This window comes from Nicotiana tomentosiformis, chromosome 8, assembly GCF_000390325.3.
Source record: "Nicotiana tomentosiformis chromosome 8, ASM39032v3, whole genome shotgun sequence".
Lineage (NCBI taxonomy): Eukaryota > Viridiplantae > Streptophyta > Magnoliopsida > Solanales > Solanaceae > Nicotiana > Nicotiana tomentosiformis.
Genome location: NC_090819.1, coordinates 81,889,620 through 81,908,915, shown reverse-complemented (window position 1 = coordinate 81,908,915; position 19,296 = coordinate 81,889,620). Strand labels below are relative to the sequence as shown.

Here is a 19,296-nt window from a genome sequence, read left to right as displayed (position 1 = left end):
TAACTCATCTGGGAGCGCGTGACGACTGAAAAAAATCATCAAAATGACCCGCCTGATAGAATGTATTGGCTAATTAGCCTAACCCTCTTTCAAATTTGTATTCTTCTTAAATATATTCTCCTTATTTCATGTATATCCATTTTGCTTCCTCATTTTTTCACTATTCTTCCTTTTTTCCCCATTTTATTCTTCACTAGTATTAGCATCCGTGCGGATACGCGGACGCTAACCATGTTAAATATTTGAGTTATTTGGATTATATATAAATAATCTTAAAATTTAAACGTTCTCGTTAAATATAGATAATCATTGGATATTAATTAAGAAACACTATATAAAAATAATTAAATATTTCTCAAATTTCCTATTTATAATTCTATTTTTCTTTTTTGGTATCATTCTCCCCGGTGTCATTGGATCCAAAAAATAGTCAGGAAGCAAAATAATAACTCATATTTATGGCAAAACAATCAAAGGTTGAGACTATGAAGAACTCTTTGGATACAACTTGACTCTTTTACTACTGCTTGAACTCTTATTTGGTGCGTTGATATTTTTCAAAACATATTTCTATTTTAAAATTTCAGTTTTTAAACTTTATTTTTATAATAATATAAGTGAATATTATCCTTAATTCAAAACTCATTTTAGTCGGCTATCTAAAATTTTAAAAATTCTTTAGCCAATGATTTTTTTTCCTAGTATGACTCCATTTTGATATTTGACATTAACCATGTTAAATATCTGAGTTATTTGACCTTAAAATTTAAACTTTCTAGATAATTATAGATAATCGTTAGATATTAATTAAGAAACACTACATGAAAAAGGCTAACATTTTTTCAATTCTCGTAGTGATAATATTATTTTTGCACCATTCTTATTGGTATCATTGGAACCTAAAAATAATCACAAAGCGATATAATAACTCGTATTTATGAGCTATGGCAAAGCACAAGGAGGTTGGCACAATATGAACGATTCTTTGGTTACGACGTGACTCTTTTACAGTTTTACTACGACTTGAATTTTATTTGGTATGCTATTATGTTTTAAAAAATTATTTCTATTTTGAAATTTTAATTTCTAAAACATTATATATTTTTCAATAATTATTATCTTTATAATGATGCACATGAAGATATTATCCTTAATTTAAAATCCACTTTAATCGGCTATCTAAAAATTTAAATAATTCTTTGGCCGGTGAAACTTTATTTCAATATGACTCCATTTTGAGTTTATCAATATCTCTAGCCACAAATTTTGAATTTTGAATACACTGCATATACATATTTTTTGTTATTTGAATCATTAAATGTTGGATTAATTGATTGTTATTATATAACATTCCATATATTGTCTTAAAATTGCCAAGTAATTTTTTCTCGACACCATACTTAGCTTAACTTCAATGCAAACTACTTAAATTGTATTTAAATTCAAATTTGAATATCATATCAGTTTGTTAGTAATAGTATTTTTTTAAAAACGACACAATGTAAATAAAAAATTATTTTAAGATATCCTTATCTTATAATCTACGTATTTGAGTTGAAAAGAATATTTGAAATCGATGAGATCGGCTTCCAAATTGTTTTTACTCAACAAAGATGAAACAGAAGAAGAAATTCGTTGTCGTCTCTTATTTCTAGTTTTTAGATTTTTCATACATTTTTTTCTATATTTATTTTCTTTTATCTTATTTTTTATGTCTTTCTTTCTTTCTTTTGTTACAAAAAAATAATTTATTTCATAATAAAATGATGAGTTTTAATAGAATTTGTCTACATAAAAACTTTATTTATATTTTTAGTCTTTGGTTGAAATTCTGTCATATTTTTCTTTTGCCTTTATCTTATCAACCTAAACAGGTGCTCACCCAACCACTTAAATTAAAAAATTGAGGATGTGTAATTTATATATAATTTATATATAATATGTGTATAATCGTGTGTTGTCGATATATCATCTATGTATATTAGTTATAAAAAGCAAACAATAAATCTGCCTGAATATTTATGTAATAATCCATAAGATTCCGGTTTCTTGATTTTATCCATGATATGACTTCTATTACAATTATTTTAAAAACTCTCTACTAAAGTTTTAAAATATCTTATCTTTTATTTTGTAAATTATATTATAATTTTTTAAAAAAAAATTCCATTTTGAAATAATTATTTTACATTTTAAAAATAACTATTTCACGTCATACCATTTATTTTTTAAATATACTTTTTATTACACTTGAAAATCGCTATAGAAACTATCAATTAGAAACTAATATCCCTCTTGTTGAATTTGAGAAAAAAATATTTCACATAATCTAATGATTCAAAACTAATATTCTTCAACGAAAAAAATACTATACCCTTGCAATGTTGGTTTGACTGCAGCTAAATGAAGAGGTTTCAGCTTATACTCTTCAATTCCTAGAAGGTGTTAAATATAAATTAATGATTAGCAATTGTATAGCCAACGTTTTGTTATTTGTTTGATGTCAATTTATACAAATTGACTCTTCAAACAAATATTTTTCAAAAAGAAAAAAAATAACTTGTTTTGAATATTGACTAATTTTTGTAATGTTTCGTTCTCTAGCATGTAGGTTTACTTCATTATATATGTAAGTAAAATTTTATCAACTTTTAAACTTTTTTTTTATCTGAATAAACATAGACGTGTACCCTATATATTATATTTATTTTAAAAGAAATTCACTTTATTCAAATCTAGCTATAGTGTTTTAAAGAACTATAATTATAGGATTTTAAATGTAAAAGAGTTTTATAGTTATATGGAGTATATTTTTTTTTTTTTGCTGGAGGCGAAGTAGTATTTAAATAATTTGATTTAAGATAACAAAATTTTCTAATATGATTGCATATGATAATTAACCGAATTAAGTATGATAACATGATAACAAAAGATAGATTTCTTTTTTATTTTAATTCAAATTTAAAAACTTTATCTATAAATTCAAAATTATCCTTTAATATATATATATATATATATATATATATATATATATATATATATATATATATGTGTGTGTGTGTGTGTGTGTGTGTGTGTGTGTGTGTGTATTTGACTAACATAGTCAAATATAGAATAAAGTTACCATATACTATTGACATTTATTAGCTTGCCACCTGGCTTAACCACAATGCCAATTATATATGGTAACTTTATTCATTTAATATATATATATATATATATATATATATATATATATATATATATATCACTTTTTTTCTTTAGTTCTCAATAAGGGTTCCCTCTGGGAAAAAAATTCCCTCCGCTTTTTCCTCCGAATTGACTTATTCTCTTTCTTGTTTTAGTCTTCTTTCTGTTTTACACATATTATTGAAATAATACTCATTTAAATTTTCTTATTAAATCTAACACCTTGTAGGGAATAAAGTTGAATCTCTTTAACCTTGTATGTGTAATCTAGAATTAGAGAATGTAGTTGCTACCCAATTGATTTCTAATTTGCGAAATTTTATTTTGCATAATTTTGTTTATGTAATATAAGATGATTTAGAAATGTAACACTACATGCCTTCATTTATTTTTTATCGTACTACAAAATGAATGTAAATAATGACTTATTTCAATTGGAGTTTAGCATAAAGCACAACCACAATTAAGACTAAAATTAACAAATTGCACTAGATACTATTTTGGCCAAAGCTTCAAGAATTAATCAGTCATCCGAGAGTAATATATCATGAGTACGCTCATAAAAAACTTAGTACAAACTATAAGTTAATATAGTTAGACGGACGTACCTCAAAAAATTCAGCACGAGGTTTTAATATATAGGGGAATATAGTTCACGAGGTTTTGGGAATACCAAATAGTTTAAATAGGTATCTGATAAGAAAGTGATAGTTTGGGGATGGGGGAGGAGGGGAGGGGTTAGGGTGAGTTAAATAGCCACGTGTAGTGCCACATGACTTGTCTTTTAGATAATTAGGAGCATGTACTAAACACACCTCTAAGAATAAAATGAGGGAGTTTTAATATAAAGAAAAATATAGTTATTGTGGGGTTGGTTTAGAGATACTGAATAGTTTAAGTAATATATGGACAAAAACGTGATAATTTATGAGATTTTAGGGTATCAACTCTATAAAAAATCAATAAATTTTATGTTCGACGTATGAAAAGAAGAAGAAAGAACGTAAGAAAATGGAAGATAGGGAAAAGGAGAATTTCTGTGAAGCCAATAATATACAAATTGCTCTGCAAAAGATGACCAAGTCTGAATATAAATTGATAGATTCTTTTAAAAAGTTGGAAACCAATGTCCAATAATAAATAGTATGATTTATCTTGGCCGATAAATAAAAATTACTTATGAGATACTGTAGTCATAAATTAAATGACAAATCGAGCACTCCAAAACGCATAATAATATGACATGCCCAAGTATTAATGTCAAATGACGCTTTGAGTACGTGTCTAACTTAAATGTTGGTTTTAACTAGTACTAGTAGTGTGTTCAGATGCTGTTAGTTTCTAATTGTGTCATAAAAAGAGTGTTAACATTCTTACTGCTTGACAAGGAGTAAAAAAAGCAGAAATTCCTTCTAGTATTTTACAAGATCCAAATGGTACGTATCTACAAACTACGTGGACTTCTTCACAATTTCCAAAAAACCACAGGGGTTTATTAGTTAATATTTCCAATTATAAAAGCTGCATAATAATGCGATGGTGACGCGACCACTTCCAATGAAGAATCTTTATCAAGCAAGTTCTTACCGTCCGATCAAAAAATGTCGGCCGAACTTACGGCCACTGACGCAAAGTAAATAATTCCATGACATAGATGAACTTTACTGGCCTTTTCTTCTATTTGGCCTCTTCCATGCCTTTTTTTAAAAGTCTTCCATTCCTTAATTTTTCCTTTTTGCTGTATTAATAACTTTTTTCCCACCCTAATTTATTTGACATCCTAAGCACAAAATTTAAAAAAAGGCGTATATTATATTTACATTAAAAAAATTCAGAGGATTTATTATTAATTACTCTTTCCGTTTCAATTTATGTCAATTTATTTCTTTTTTAGTCCGTGCAAAAAAGAATGACCCCTTTCTCTATTTAAAAATAATTTACCTTTATGCAATGATTTATACCCACACAAAATATATGTACTTCATTTTACGCCACAAGTTCAAAAATCTTATCTCATTTCTTAAACGGAGGTAGTATATCAAAGGAGGGGAGGAAAAATGGAAGGAAATGCTATGAACCCTCCACCTCAACTATGAGGTATAAAACTTACCAAAGTTAGCTAGCCCTCAACTCTATTACTATCTATTTAAATTTGATGAAGAAAATTATTTAGTAGTACTTATGTAGTGAAATAATAAATTTGCAGCCAAAATAACTAATAGAATGTAAGCACATTTAAATAGAAGATGATATTAGGTGAGCAGTGAGCACACACTGAATAGAGAGTAAGCACATATTGACTTTGATAGTAACATTATCAAACATTAAATATATATAATATCAAAAATAATTTATAGTAGGTTTCACAAAAAATCATCCCTACACTTATATCTCCTTAAGATAAAATAGAAATGCAAATATTAAGAATTTTTAAAAATAGGAATGTATTGATCTTTTTGAAATGGATTAAAAAGCCAACCAAATTAGGCTAGGAAGAAAAAGAAAAAGGAGCGAACACAGTGAAGAGAGAGAAAGTGAGTGAGAGAGAGAGAGAGCCGTGTGATTCTAGAAAACTGTTTGATTCGTAAACTCAGGGATTCGCGTGGAGATTGAAAATCTCGCCGGCGAATCTTTCTCGCAATATCGCCGGGGAGTTGACCGGTGATTTTGATCGGAGACAGCCGAAGATTTTTGGTTCGAGGTGAATAGAAGTAAATAAGGATGGTCAATGCAATGGTGGAAAGAGCAACGAGCGACATGCTCATAGGTCCTGATTGGGCTATGAATCTCGAGATCTGCGATATTTGCAATCACGATCCCGCGTATGATGCTTCTATTTAATCTATGATTTTGCGTATATTTAAACTTTTGCCTCTTTTTATCTTTTATTTTTATTTTATTTTTAGTTTATGTGATTTGAGATTTATTAATCACCAGAGAGTTGACACTAACTGTGGATGATTTAGAACTGGATTATGAAGTTAAATGTAGTACTTAAGTAGTTGCTCGTTGAGTTAAATGTATAGTATAATGGCAAATGTCCTATTTACCAAAAAAAAAAAAAACTAATAATAATTGTGTTGAGAATTTCTTGAAGAAACTGTTAAGTTGATGAGGTGATTGATTAGACTAAGTCCTGTTTGGTTAAGAAGTCAGGGAGAGTACTAGGGATATTATGCAAAAAAGTAAGTGAAGGATTGTGTTATTAGCTCCTGCTAGATAGAATGATCTTCTGGGACCAAACTGCTTGTACTCTAGGTTTATTGACGTAATTTCAATTTACATAATAAAAAATAGATAACTCCTGATTTCAAGAATTCGTGAAGAAGTCCCTGCATGTATTCTCATCATGTCTTTAGGAGGTATAATAATGCTGGTTGTGGCAGCTGGAGATTCTGAATTTTAGTTTTCAAGACAGTGTTGTGAAGAGCGTGAAGCGAGGAAAGCGACAACCCCCATTTCGCTTAAAGCGAGAAGCGAAGCGCTCGCTTTTTTTGAAGTGAAGCGGAATTTTAAAAAAAAAATTAAAATAAATATTGCATAGACAACACATGTAACTGTAAGCAAATGTTCAATACTTCAATGTAAAAACTAAAGAGTAGCATCAATTACAGCACAAAATGAGCATAAAAACAATGAAAGAAAAACTCAACGAAGAGGAGAAGACTTAGAAAGAAAGAACCGAAGGTAAAAAAAAATTCGCTAGCATTTCATTGCTATTTGGACGTTGAAACAGTGAAAGAAAAAGAAAAAGAAAAAGAAAAAGAAAAAGAAAAAGAAGAAGAAGAAGAAGAAGAAGAAGAAGAAGAAGAAGAAGAAGAAGGAAAATCAGAACATACCTCTTGCTGTTGAAGACTTGAACTTGAAGTTGAAGTTGAAGAAGAAGAAGAACCCTAGTCGCCTTTTAGACTCCCTTCGTTTAATAAAAGACACTGAAATTCGTTTTTAATTAAATTGCCTGGCTTCTCTTTAAAACAAAGAAGCGGTCGCTTCCTTCGCATCGCTTCGCTTGGTCGCTTCTCGCTTTTTAGTGGGAAGCGGTCGCTTTTTTCTACCTGAGTCGCTTCACATGGGGGAAGTGGGCACTGAGTCGCTTCGCATCGCTTCTCGCTTAAAGCGAGGGAGCGAGCGCTTTCTCTAACACTGTTTGAAGAAAGTCAAAAGCAGTTTGGTTTCATGTTACAATTGTATTCAGGGAGATGTTGCTTGTCGATGGATCCATCTGAGGTTTAAAGTTATATTATCTGAAAGTTATAGTTTTTTAAATGAGGAGTTTTGTATATTATCTTATTTATTCCTTGTCAAGTTTAATTACTTCTACGCCAATGTTATGAGGAGGCAAATATGTAAATGTTAAGTTGATCAAAGATTCCTGGAACGTACAACTTCAAGGGTTAAACATTATGCAGTGTGTTAAAAGCGTCTATATACCTGTCTTGCTTGGTACTTTGGTAGTATGGACAGAAAGGAATTAGGGTGTTTTGAAGGGAGGGCTTGGACTGTACCTGATTAAAAAAGAAAAAACAAACCGAGAGCTTTGCCGGTACATATGCTAAAATATAGATGCCTATTTCTGTTAGCTTTCTGGTATAAATTATATAATGCATATGGTAAAGAGGATATGATAAGACTTTATTAGCTCTTTATCAGCTTGAACCTTTTTGTAAATGGAACATCAACTTTTGTACACATCTGCACTTTTTTAGTGCTGATCTAACTTTTGCAGTAATAATATTTTTGCTTACATTCTTCTAAAGGAAGTGTATATCTGTCTATTTGGCTATCTTGAGAGTATGCATATTTAGGCTGTTCTCTTGGTCAACAGCGGGCAGATTTAATTTGAGATTCAGAAGTAAAGCTACGAGAAGTCTGGCTTATTATGTTCTTTCATCTGCTGTTTTGTTGGAGTTTCAGTTTCAATTTTCAGTAAGCTAAACTAGGTGGACTACCTTGATTAAGAGCATTCGTTTAATCTTGAGTACGCCTTGTAAAATGAGTGGATCTGACAAACTTACAATCTAACAAGAAAAAGAAAAAAGGATTTTTTTTTGATTGCATCTGACGATGCAGCCTGTCAAAGTGGTTTAGAATCTGTCCTTTCAGCAATATGTGCAGCACATATATTCCATGATTTGATGGCTTTTTCTGGCTCCAGAGAAGTACACCTCATATTCACAGTTGATAATTACATCACTCAGATTGAGGATTAATTTTACATACATTAAATGGAAATCTGGGTATTGTGGATGAGAAAGGAGTAGAAGATGCTTTGAAAGTGATGTACCTCTTGGCTATCAACTCAGGTTCTGGTGGTTGAAATTTTTCTTTGCTGGTAAAAATATGAATCCTTAAATGGCGTAAAACAAATGTTAGATTTTCTTAGCTCTTTTGCATAACTGGCGGTGTGGTTTTTAGACCTTTTGTGTATAATTTCTGCAATATTGCATGTCTGTGGTACTTATTATTAATAATATGATATACCCTTACCTATTATGGTTTTAGACCTCTTGTATATAATTTCTGCAATATTGCACATCTGTGGTGCTTCTATTATTAATAATATGATATAAAAGAAAAACATTAAATAGAAATCCAATGAACTAGATTGCAATCGCATCATGTAGTAGTGTTAACAAAAATTTTCCGTTGGTCCTTTTTAATTTTTCTTCTCTTGTTATTGGCTTGATGATATGGGTATTAAAGTTGATACTGCTTTTATGTTCTTTTTGGGGTTACCAGGCAAGCCAAAGATGTGGTGAAAGGAATAAAAAGGCGTCTTGGTAGTAAGAATCCCAAAGTCCAACTTCTTGCTCTTACAGTAAGCTTCTAAACCCGTCAAAATTGATGCTTTAATACTTCATTCATGTGGACTGTTAAGTCTCCACCTTTTGTTTTTCTTTTACTTTCTTTCTTTTGTGTAGTAGATGTTCATTCAATCATTCACACAAATTTGTTAAATTTATGCTACCTCTTCGTGTTAATTTGTTTCACGTTCATTACTTTTTTCCTTTTCTCTTGTTAACCACATTTATGGTTATTTATGCTATATGATCTTTATTTTTAAAAACCCACATATACATTATCATGGAGTACCCTTGAGGTGGAGTGGTGATATAATGCCACTATCCATCTCAAGAATTTCTAATCAGCTATTACTGTGTATTGCTAGTTGTATTGTTGTAAAGTTTTGGCTCTAGGTTACTCGATTAACACTTTTTTCTTTTTATTGCACTCCTCTAAGGCTTTATCCATGTCCCTGAAAATTCTCACTTTATTTGGTGGTTGTTACCTTATAGCGGTAGCCTTGATATGTACCTAACCAAACTTAAAATGAATTTGTAATTGATAGAGAATGCTACACTTGTCTCTCGTAGGTTGTGTACAAATTTCCACTTTCCAAAGGGGTTTATAATGATCTTGAGTTACTCCACTTATTGCCTTAAGTCGTTGAGTTGGATGTTTGGATTCTTTTACTTGGTATCAGAGCAAAACATTGGTGAGCTTGTTTCACAACCGCTTTCTCTCTTTATTTTCTATTGCTCTAGGCTTCTCTTTCTCTCAGTTTAGGCCGTGGAGTTGCTCAAGATTCCTCTCTCTCAATTCAACCCATCGAGCCACTAATATTACTGTAGGTTCACTCATTAACTTGTCAAGCCTAATCTTTGCCTCGACTCTTGGCTCACTCCTATTGAACCTCCTCTCTCTCTCCCTCTCTCTCCGGAAGAAGGCCACAAAAAATAATCCATGTAGTGTTAAAAAATGTTGTATTTGTCCCTTATTGAACGTGTAAGGGTTTCGGGGTTTATAATGATCTTGAGCTCTTTCACCCATTGCCTTTATGCTTTGGGTTGGATGATTAGATTCTTTCATAACAAGTCAAATTGTCATCCCACGTGATTGGCTTCTTTACGGAACAAAATAGGTATGCTTAACTACTATATGAGAAATCAATTTATGGTAGTTCTTTTCCTACAACTAAGCGAACTATACTAAATAAGTAGTAGAATACTTGGAAAGGGAAGTTTGAATGATGAGAAAACATTGATGTGATGAAGACAAGGTTGGGATCTTGATTTCACTTGATGTTTGAAAGTAAGCTTACTTTGATATGAATGCCTCTCTCAATTACATTCAACTATTACGAGTTATCTAGTTAAGTAACTCCTTGCGGTTATGCATCTAGTTGAATTCTTGTAATGCATTAAAAGCTTTATCAATTGGTTGGGTTTATAGAATTTTACAAGACTTCTATTGGTTATCTTAACTATCACAATTAGATTCATTTACTCGTTCGGTCGTTCCCTTTTGGTTAAGATCTAGTGGAAAAGGAAATCATGATGTGGTAGATCCATATGAAAATTCGATTAGTTTTCCTCTTTCAATTAGAATTAACATACTTCATAATTAAGTATCGCAAACCCTAATTACTAAGGGCCGGGGCTCCCATGGACTACAAGATGCGGGAAGCGAGGCTTAGATGGTTCGGGCACGTGCAAAGGAGGAGCCTAGATGCACCGGTTAGGAGGTGTGAGCGGTTGGCTTTGGCAGGTACGAGGAGGTAGAGGGCAGCCTAAGAAGTATTGGGGCGAGGTGATCAGGCAGGACATGACGCTGCTTTAGATTTCCGAGGACATGGCCCTTGATAGGAAGGTGTGGAGGTCGAGCATTAGGGTTGTAAGTTAGGAGGTAGTCGAGCGTTTTTCTTGTTGTTCCGGCTAGTCTAATAGTGTTTTGTCTAGGACTGCTAGCGGTTTTTGTTTCATCACATTATCTTTATTTGTATTTTTAATTTTTACTATTATTATCATTAATATTGCCCTTCCACTTATTTGCTGTCTCTTACGGTGTTGATATTATTTGTCTGGTTTCTGTTGTTGTTACGGATTTATTGTCTCTGAGTTGAGGGTCTCCCAGAAACAACCTCTTTTCCCCTCCGGTTTAGGGGTAATGTCTGCGTACACTCTACCCTCCCCGGACCCCACTAGTGAAATTTTACTGGATTGTTGTTGTTGTATGCCCTTACCAAAATCATTAATGGATTTGTAAATGATACGTCAATTCATACAAGCATGAATGAAGAATGAAAAGATTAAACTCAGAGTAGTCAAAAGTGAGAAACGCCGGGGGTTAAGTGCAAAACAAAGTTAAAGCGTAGGCAATAGTGCAAAGTGCTTATGAAAAGAATAATGAATAGAAATGCAATGCAGCAAAATGTAACTATAGAGTATAGAACAAATGGTACTTTTTTGAGCAAAAGAATGAAAAAGAACTACAATGAAGTTACATATATGAAGTAAAAATCATGTCAATCAAGTTCAAAGACCATTTCAAATTTTGATTTAGAAGAAAAGATGTAGTTTTAAGTTTTTAGTGGATAGGTTTCTTATTCTAAATTTCGAATTTCTTATTCCTAATTTGAGAAATGTTCTTTCTTAAATTTTTCCTCGGAGAGCTCTAATTTCTTGTTCCTAATAACTAGAAGTTCGGCAAAGGGTTTTCTTAACAATTTATATATGAATTTTTCAACTATATTTATGTTCCAGTGTTGTGCACTCAAAAAGAGTCCGTGAAGAGGTGCACTCCTTAGCACCTTGGCCGATACTAAAGGGCTAACTAAGTGAGGCAAAGCACACAACTTGCGGTTTCACCGAGCTTCAGGGATTAAGCATGCTTTAAGTGAGCCTTTTGACAACACTAATTAAACCTTACTTTAAAACATTAAGATCCATCAAAATCCCAACAAAAAGATTTACTCCATAGTGGAGTTCAAATACAGAATACATAAATAGATATGGAAAAGGTCATGAGAAGAAGAAAGATCTGATGAAAAGTTTCACAGATCTGCACTTTTTCCTCTTGGAATCTGTTGATCTTGGGGTTGAAGGAGTGAAGCTTCAATCTTTAGGCTCTGCCTCTTTTCCAAAGTCCCTTTCCAGGGTGATGAGATTTTCTATTTAGACCATCCCCCCCCCCCCCCCTCCTCTTCCCCCAACAAAAAAAAAAATTTGACTAGAATTGCGTCTGAGTAATTGCATCAGCGTCCAGGGGCTCTGGAGCGGATGCCAAACTGGCCGCTGCAGCAGCTGGGTTTAGTGGGTTATACTCTTGGTACGGAACTTTCTGCTCAAGTGCTGCAGCTGATGACTATGAGGCCGCTGCAGCGGCTGGCAAGCTTGTGTCAGGAGCGCTGCAGCTTGCAGTGGTCTTCCTTTCCAGTTCACCACTCGATGATGCGACTTTTCTTTAAATATGAGGCACTGCAGCAGTATAAAAGCCTCTGCAGCAGTGGCTGTTCCAGCTCATCTATGCACTGCAGCAGGCATTCTTTCTTTAACTCACTCCCTGGAAAGTCATTTATCTTCTTGAAGTTGAGGGTGCTGCAGCGGTCTAAATCCATCAGCAGCAGCAGTTGGTCACATTCTTATCTTCAGCTTGGAATATTCATCAAACTTGTCCTTTCATCTGTTAGTTTACTTCTCATAAATCCTTGCAAGAGTTGGACACAACAATTAATATTCATGCAAAAACTCTATGAAGTATCTCAATATAGACTTGTTTTGGCACAAATAGACACATATTTTTACCTATCAAGCTTTAACTTTTAAAAGTCTTTAGTTGCCTAGATGTCCCCTCATTAGCAGTGTGACCTTTTTTTTGATAAGGTAGGGTTTTTATTAAATACGTACCAAGATGGCGCAAAAACAGTACAGGACTAATCAACTACCCAAACAACAACTAAGCTATATGTCTTATAAAAAAACAACTAAGCTATATGTTCCGTTCCGGCAAATACAAAAAACCCAGATATTGATTCATACTCTCTAATGTACTACTTTTACACCAAAAATACTAGTGGACCTGGGTTTATGGGTTTAAACTGACTACGACCAAAATCGTGGCCACTTCAACCAAAAAAAGGACAACCCCCTATTCAAACCAAAAGTACCTTTCCTCACGAAGAAGTTGTTGGAGGCTCGGAACTGTGAGAGTTTGCTTTTTATCTTATATATGGCTTCTCTTTCCTTCAAAGTAAGCGTTGTTTCTTTCCAGCCATGTGGTCCAGAATATACAAATGGGAATGGTTTTCCATATCTTCATGCTTCGTGAGACTTTTTTGCTTCTTTAGCACTGTGACCTTTATGAGAGTCTGAAATTTCATGTTATCTTTTTATGATTCTAAAGATCAATAAAACAATAAAGAAAGAAGATTCTAAATCCATAAAGGATTACCGAAATCAACCTTCTTTTAAGCTCAAAAGTCAGAACTCCAGCCTATCAAAGCAAAAAGTTGACTGGACATTAGATAATTTGACTTTCCATTTTTCAGCTGTTGGAAACAATTGTGAAGAATTGTGGGGATATTGTTCATATGCATGTTGCTGAGAAAGATCTCCTTCATGAGATGGTGAAAATTGTAAAAAAGAAGGTGACTTCTTGCCGACTCTCAAACTCCCGTATGTCTTTTTTGGACGTTTTTCTCTCTTCATAAAGTTAAGGCATCTATATATACTGTTTTGTAACAGCAACCCGACTTGCATGTCAAGGAAAAAGTATTAATTTTGATAGACACATGGCAAGAAGCATTTGGAGGACCAAGGGCAAGATACCCACAATTTTATGGAGCATACCAGGAGTTGCTGGTAATTCTTCTTACTGGTTTTAATTTGTGTATCTGCATCATTTGATAATAGTTAATGTCATTAATATGTCTTAAAACAATTTGGAAAAGAAACTGGGTCTTTTGATGAGTATGATAGTTTAGTTTTCTAAAAGATCACCCCATCAGCAACTAATTGGTATAGGGCCCAGTTGCAGAAGTTGTTGGGGGACTGCATATCTCCAAACAGTACAATGGTCGCTAAAATTCCAATACAGATGCTTATTGAACCAAACTTCCAGCTTCCACCACATGTAGTTTGTTAATTCACAGTTAGTCATGTCATGTTATTCCTTTAGCATCACCTTTCCTTCTCAAAATGGAGTTTTAGACATATTGCTTTACATTTCAGCGCATTGGAGCTGTATTCCCTCAGAGATCTGAGAGATCAGCCCCAGTGTTCACACCCCCCCAAACACATCCACTGGCTTCATACCCACAGAATCTACGGAATCCTGAATCCGGACAGGAAGCAGCTGAGTCTTCTGCAGAGGCTGAATATCCAACCTTGAGGTGAATCTTTATTTCTAACTCTGGAATGAAGTTAGACTTTTAATTCATTTTGCTATGATTTCTTTCTCTTTACTTCTGAATCTGCAATCTGTATGCCAATCTTCACACAAACTTGTGTGTTATACCCCCATCCATATTATATTGTTATGGTGGATGAGACATTTCTGTTTCCTGGGGGTGGGGGGGGGGTGGGGGGATGATTTGCAGCTGCTGGTGAATGACACCTGATATCTTTATTGCATATCTTTCGTCTGCTAGGCTTGCTTTGGTAGTTAATGTTCATTGTCTTCTTTTTCTGTTGCTAGCTTGACAGAGATCCAGAATGCACGTGGTATCATGGATGTCCTTGCTGAAATGCTGAGTGCATTAGATCCGGAAAACAAAGAGGTAGAGTCTTGTTTATATCATCTATTCAGGGTATCATTCAACAATTAAGATATTCTTACTCGGATGCAAATTGGGCAGGCCAGTTGTAGAGAAATATTTACCTCTAAGTAGAGTGCTGGGTATTTGGGGTTGAACGTTCCTAACTTTGGTTTTTATCTTATTTTTGGTTGAAATTTTATCTGTCTTTTTTGGCTGAGTTGACGTTCTTTGTTCTCTGAGAATGTATTTACCTGTCGGGTTACAGGGACTGAAACAAGAGGTGATTGTTGATTTGGTGGAACAATGTCGTACCTACAAGCAAAGAGTGGTACACCTTGTAAACTCGACTACGTAAGGCCTTGTTTTACTCTTGACCACTTCTCATTAAGTGCCTTTCTCGAGATATCTTGATAGATTTGTCAAAATTTTAGTTGTTGTTGGTACTATATTCATATAGATGAAGTGGAACTGATTGGGAGAGGAACTAGATTTCTGAATACCATGGGCTCAACAGATGCTCCAAACGACTAAAATTTCAGAATCAAATCTGAGAAAGTTGTGTTAACTGAACCAAATAAAACAACACGATTGGTTAGGTTGGATCAACCGTTTAGGTTTTTGGAAGCAGAGAAACCCCTATCACATGTTGACTGTTAATTATACCCCTCGCTATAGAGTACGACTAGCCCACACCATCCTCTTAAGAAGGAAATGGCCTCTGTAACAGGGTGTCAGTTAATTCAACTTTAAAGTTTTGAATGGACTAGGAAAACACACTTGCTAGGACATAGATGTGTCATAATTAGTTTGTTATACATGGTGCTTCTTGAGGAAATAATTAAGTAAATAAAGTGTGCTCTCTCTAAAAGCTTAAACTTTTAGGTGAAATGGTCACACGCTTCAATCTGGTATCAGAGCAGGCAAAGGTTCTGGTTCCGAGTCTCACCAACACCTATTATCAAGAAATTTTTTCATGTGCTTGGCTCATGAATAAGAATCAGTTTCGCACCTAACGGGGCGTGTTGAGGACTTCATTAAGTAAAAATGCGCTATTCAATAGTTTAAGCTTTTAGGTGAGATAATCACACAATTTATAGTGTTGATAGTCTTTGGGATTCTCTAATTTGATAGGCACTTCACGACTCCAACTGGTGGGAGTGGTGGAACAGGTATGTGATAACAATTACTTCATGGCCTTTTGATAATGCAAGTGTCAAAGGCAAAAGTGTTGAAAAGTGCCAGGGCCTGGTGGGACTTTAAGCACAAAAAACAATCAAATTGTGGGGGTTATTAGTGAAGAAAGGCGCTAATGAAGTGAGAAAAAAATGTTATGCAATAGAATATAACTCAAATCAAACACTTATTATTTGGATAAAGATTTAAAAAGCTACTATAACTTAGTAATCATATGAAGTAAAAATCATGTCAATTAAGTATCTGTTTAAGAGTTGGGTAAGTCGTTACTGGGAATAAAACTAAAGGCTGAACATTTTTAGTGCCATGTGCTGTCAGTTATTTTTGCAGTAAAAGTTCTAGTACTTTAGTTAGGAGAACAATAGTTGATCAAGCATTACAAATGTACTGGACTGACCATGATATTTTTCTCTCCAAATCATTCCTCTATGCTCTTCCATCTTTATTATGCACCATCTGGTTGTGATTCCTGTGGATCCTTACATTCACTTGATGCAGGGATGAATCACTGCTTTGTCAAGGGCTAGCGCTGAATGATGAATTGCAGCGTGTATTGGCCAAACATGAAGCTATTGCTGCAGGAACTTCTGTTAAAGTGGAAAAACCAAAATCTGATTCAGTTCAATCACTTGTAAATGTTGATGCTCCTCTTATTGATACTGGAGACAGCAGACAGTCAGACCAAGGGTAAATGTGTTCTCTTTAGTCGTGACTATTATCTGTATCGTCCTCCAGAACCCCCCCCCCCCCCCAAACCCCCACCAAAAAAAAAAAAAAAAAAAACCCAGTCAATATGCTTGATTTTCAGTTTCTTTTGATGATTGGTTTTTGGTTAGCAAAATGAATGATGATTGGTTAAGTATATGAGAAAGCTTATAGCTTAAAAAAGTATACATTGATTTTCTAGATTGATATCTTAAATTGTTAATTGCCTAAAAATAGTGACCTTAAGTTACTATCAATTAGATTAGGATTTTATCAAGGTTCAGAAGTCCTTAGTCGTCTGCTATTACAAGAGTGATGGAGAATTACCGAGCAAGCATTTTCCTATTCAGTGCTAGGTGATTGTACTTTTAATATGCTTTTACCTCCCCTTCCCCCAAAGAAAAGGGGGAAAATGATGGGAATCCTGGGCATTCATTTTAGTTTTTGAGTCTTAGTTAGATGTGAACCAATTTTGTCATCTAAGTCACTTGGTGTGCTTTTCAGATCTACTTCAAGTACTAGCTTAGGGACACAGTTGCTTCTTCCAGCTCCTCCATCAGCTAGCAGTCCATCAACAACAGCAAATGTTGGCCCGAAAATTGATCTTCTGAGTGGAGATGACTTTAGCTTGCCTACGGCTGCGGATGCACTGGCTCTTGTTCCTGTTGGTGGAGAACCTCAGCCTGCAAGTCCTGTTTCACAGCAGAATGCCCTTGCTCTTGTTGACATGTTTTCACCACCCAGCAACTCACAATCTCTATATTCAGTTGGGCAGACGCATCCTTCATCCCCTCAGTTTCAACAACAGAGTTTCAATCCTACCCAGCCATCTTTGTACCCAAATGGAAGTGCCCCTGTAACAACCTATACACAAGGCTCTAATGCGGCGTGGAACGGACAGATATCACAGCAACAGCAGTCATCTTCTCCGGTTTATGGTGCATTTCTTTGTCATTCTGCCTGCATTCTTTTTGCGTATACAGTTGGAAATGTGTCCTGTAGATCAAATTTTGTCCTCCCTGTTATATGTCTGTCTATTATCTGAATAGACCTAGCAACTACTCCCTAAGTTCCAATTTGTTTGGCATAATTTGACTGGTAAGAAAGTTTAAGAAAAAAATGATAACTTTTAAAACTTGTGATCTTAAACATGCCATAATATTTATTGTGGTCATGAAACTTTTGAAAGTTGTGGTCTTAAACATAACATCTAAAACTTCTCACTGTGGGTAATATGAGAAGTTTAAGTTAAATTGTTTCCAAATTTAGAAAGGTGCCAATCTTTTTGGAACGGACTAATAATTATATAGTGCCATAAAAATTGGAATGGTGGGAGTATTTTTAATATTAGCGAACACTCATACGAGTTATGCTTGCATAGAGGCATAGGTTTGAAACTGATATCTGTCACGTGTAAAACCCCTTGCAATTTCTGATGAAGTCTTATGGATTGCCTGAATTCTAAGCCCCGTCTTGCTCATTGAGTTTCTGAATAGTTACTCACGTAGTGCTAGTCCAATTCCTGATTAGGTGGTCAAAGCAGTAGTTCTTTTCCACCACCTCCATGGGAAGCTGAGGCAGCTGAGAATGGCCAAATGGTAGGGAATCCTCATGCTCAACCAATGCAAAATAATCAGTTGTTGCCAGGTAGTCCACATGCTCTACCAATGCACAACAATCAGCTAATGGCTGGTAGTCCAAATGCTTTATCAATGCAAAATAATCAGCTGGTGGCAGCTAACAGCCAGCAATTAGCTGGTGGTTCATATGCCCATGGTATGTATGCACATCAGATCACTGGTGGACACCCCGCCATGCTGAACCAGACTATGCAAAGCAATCAGATGGTAGGCTTGTCACCTCAACCAATGCAAGGTGGGCAATTGATGGGTATGTTTCCACAACAAATGCCATCTGGGCAGATGGGTTATATGTATTCTCAGCAAATGTATGGCAACCAAATGGCTGGTTATGGCTACGGTTATGCCCAACCACAAAACACTCAATTTCTTAACCAGAGAATGTCTGGGCTCTCCGTGAGGGATGATGGCGTCCTAAATAATTCGTCCTATCCAGTTTCAACTCCTTCATATGTACCATCTGGAAAGCCCTCAAAGCCGGAAGACAAACTATTTGGGGATCTTGTTGACATTTCAAAGTTCAAGTCATCCAAAACTACTCCTGGCAGAGCTGGGAGCATGTGAAAGTGACTGGTTTCTGCACTGTTTATTTTTCCTTCGATATAGTTCTCACTTCTATTTAGTGATCAAAGCTTCTGTTGTTTGTTCTGATTTTTTCCCTTAACACACTTGATTTTCACAGATTGGTCCTTTTAGTCCATACTCATTTTATTGTTCTTCATGAGAGTTTGTACATTTCTTGTAGAGAGTAAAACCAAGATCACAAAGAAAGAAAGTCGACGAACCTCCTTTTTACCAGCTTGAATATGTATAGAATGCCTTTATTTATGTTTTTTTTTGCAGCTGGTTGCTGTTATAACTAGTCATGCAGTTATTTGTGCTTTTACTGGGAAGTTTGTGCCAACGCTGTGAACCCATGTAGCGGAAGAAGTTTATGGCTCACGGGGGAAATATTGCATCAATGTTTCGCCTTACGATATTGTAAAATGATAAGATAATCCATTGTTGTCCAATGATTGCTGAGCTACAACC

At 34.5% G+C, this 19,296-nt stretch overlaps 1 protein-coding gene across 2 annotated transcripts; it reads left to right on the top strand.

Annotated features, from left to right (window-relative positions):
- The first annotated feature begins 5,661 nt into the window (after positions 1 to 5,661).
- LOC104120871 (TOM1-like protein 9) lies at positions 5,662 to 19,092 on the top strand. 2 transcript variants are annotated; one of them, XM_009632744.4, is made up of 10 exons: positions 5,662 to 6,011; positions 8,929 to 9,007; positions 13,517 to 13,615; positions 13,713 to 13,829; positions 14,199 to 14,359; positions 14,665 to 14,746; positions 14,991 to 15,076; positions 16,418 to 16,606; positions 17,129 to 17,562; positions 18,155 to 19,092. In XM_009632744.4, the coding sequence occupies exons 1-10, from the start codon at positions 5,911 to 5,913 to the stop codon at positions 18,826 to 18,828; spliced, it is 2,022 nt and encodes a 673-aa protein (XP_009631039.1). In that variant the 5' UTR covers positions 5,662 to 5,910; the 3' UTR covers positions 18,829 to 19,092. The 2 variants fall into 2 exon arrangements, with proteins under 2 accessions (XP_009631039.1, XP_018621918.1); XM_018766402.3 differs by lacking the exon at positions 5,662 to 6,011 and adding an exon at positions 8,388 to 8,521.
- Positions 19,093 to 19,296: the final 204 nt, after the last annotated feature.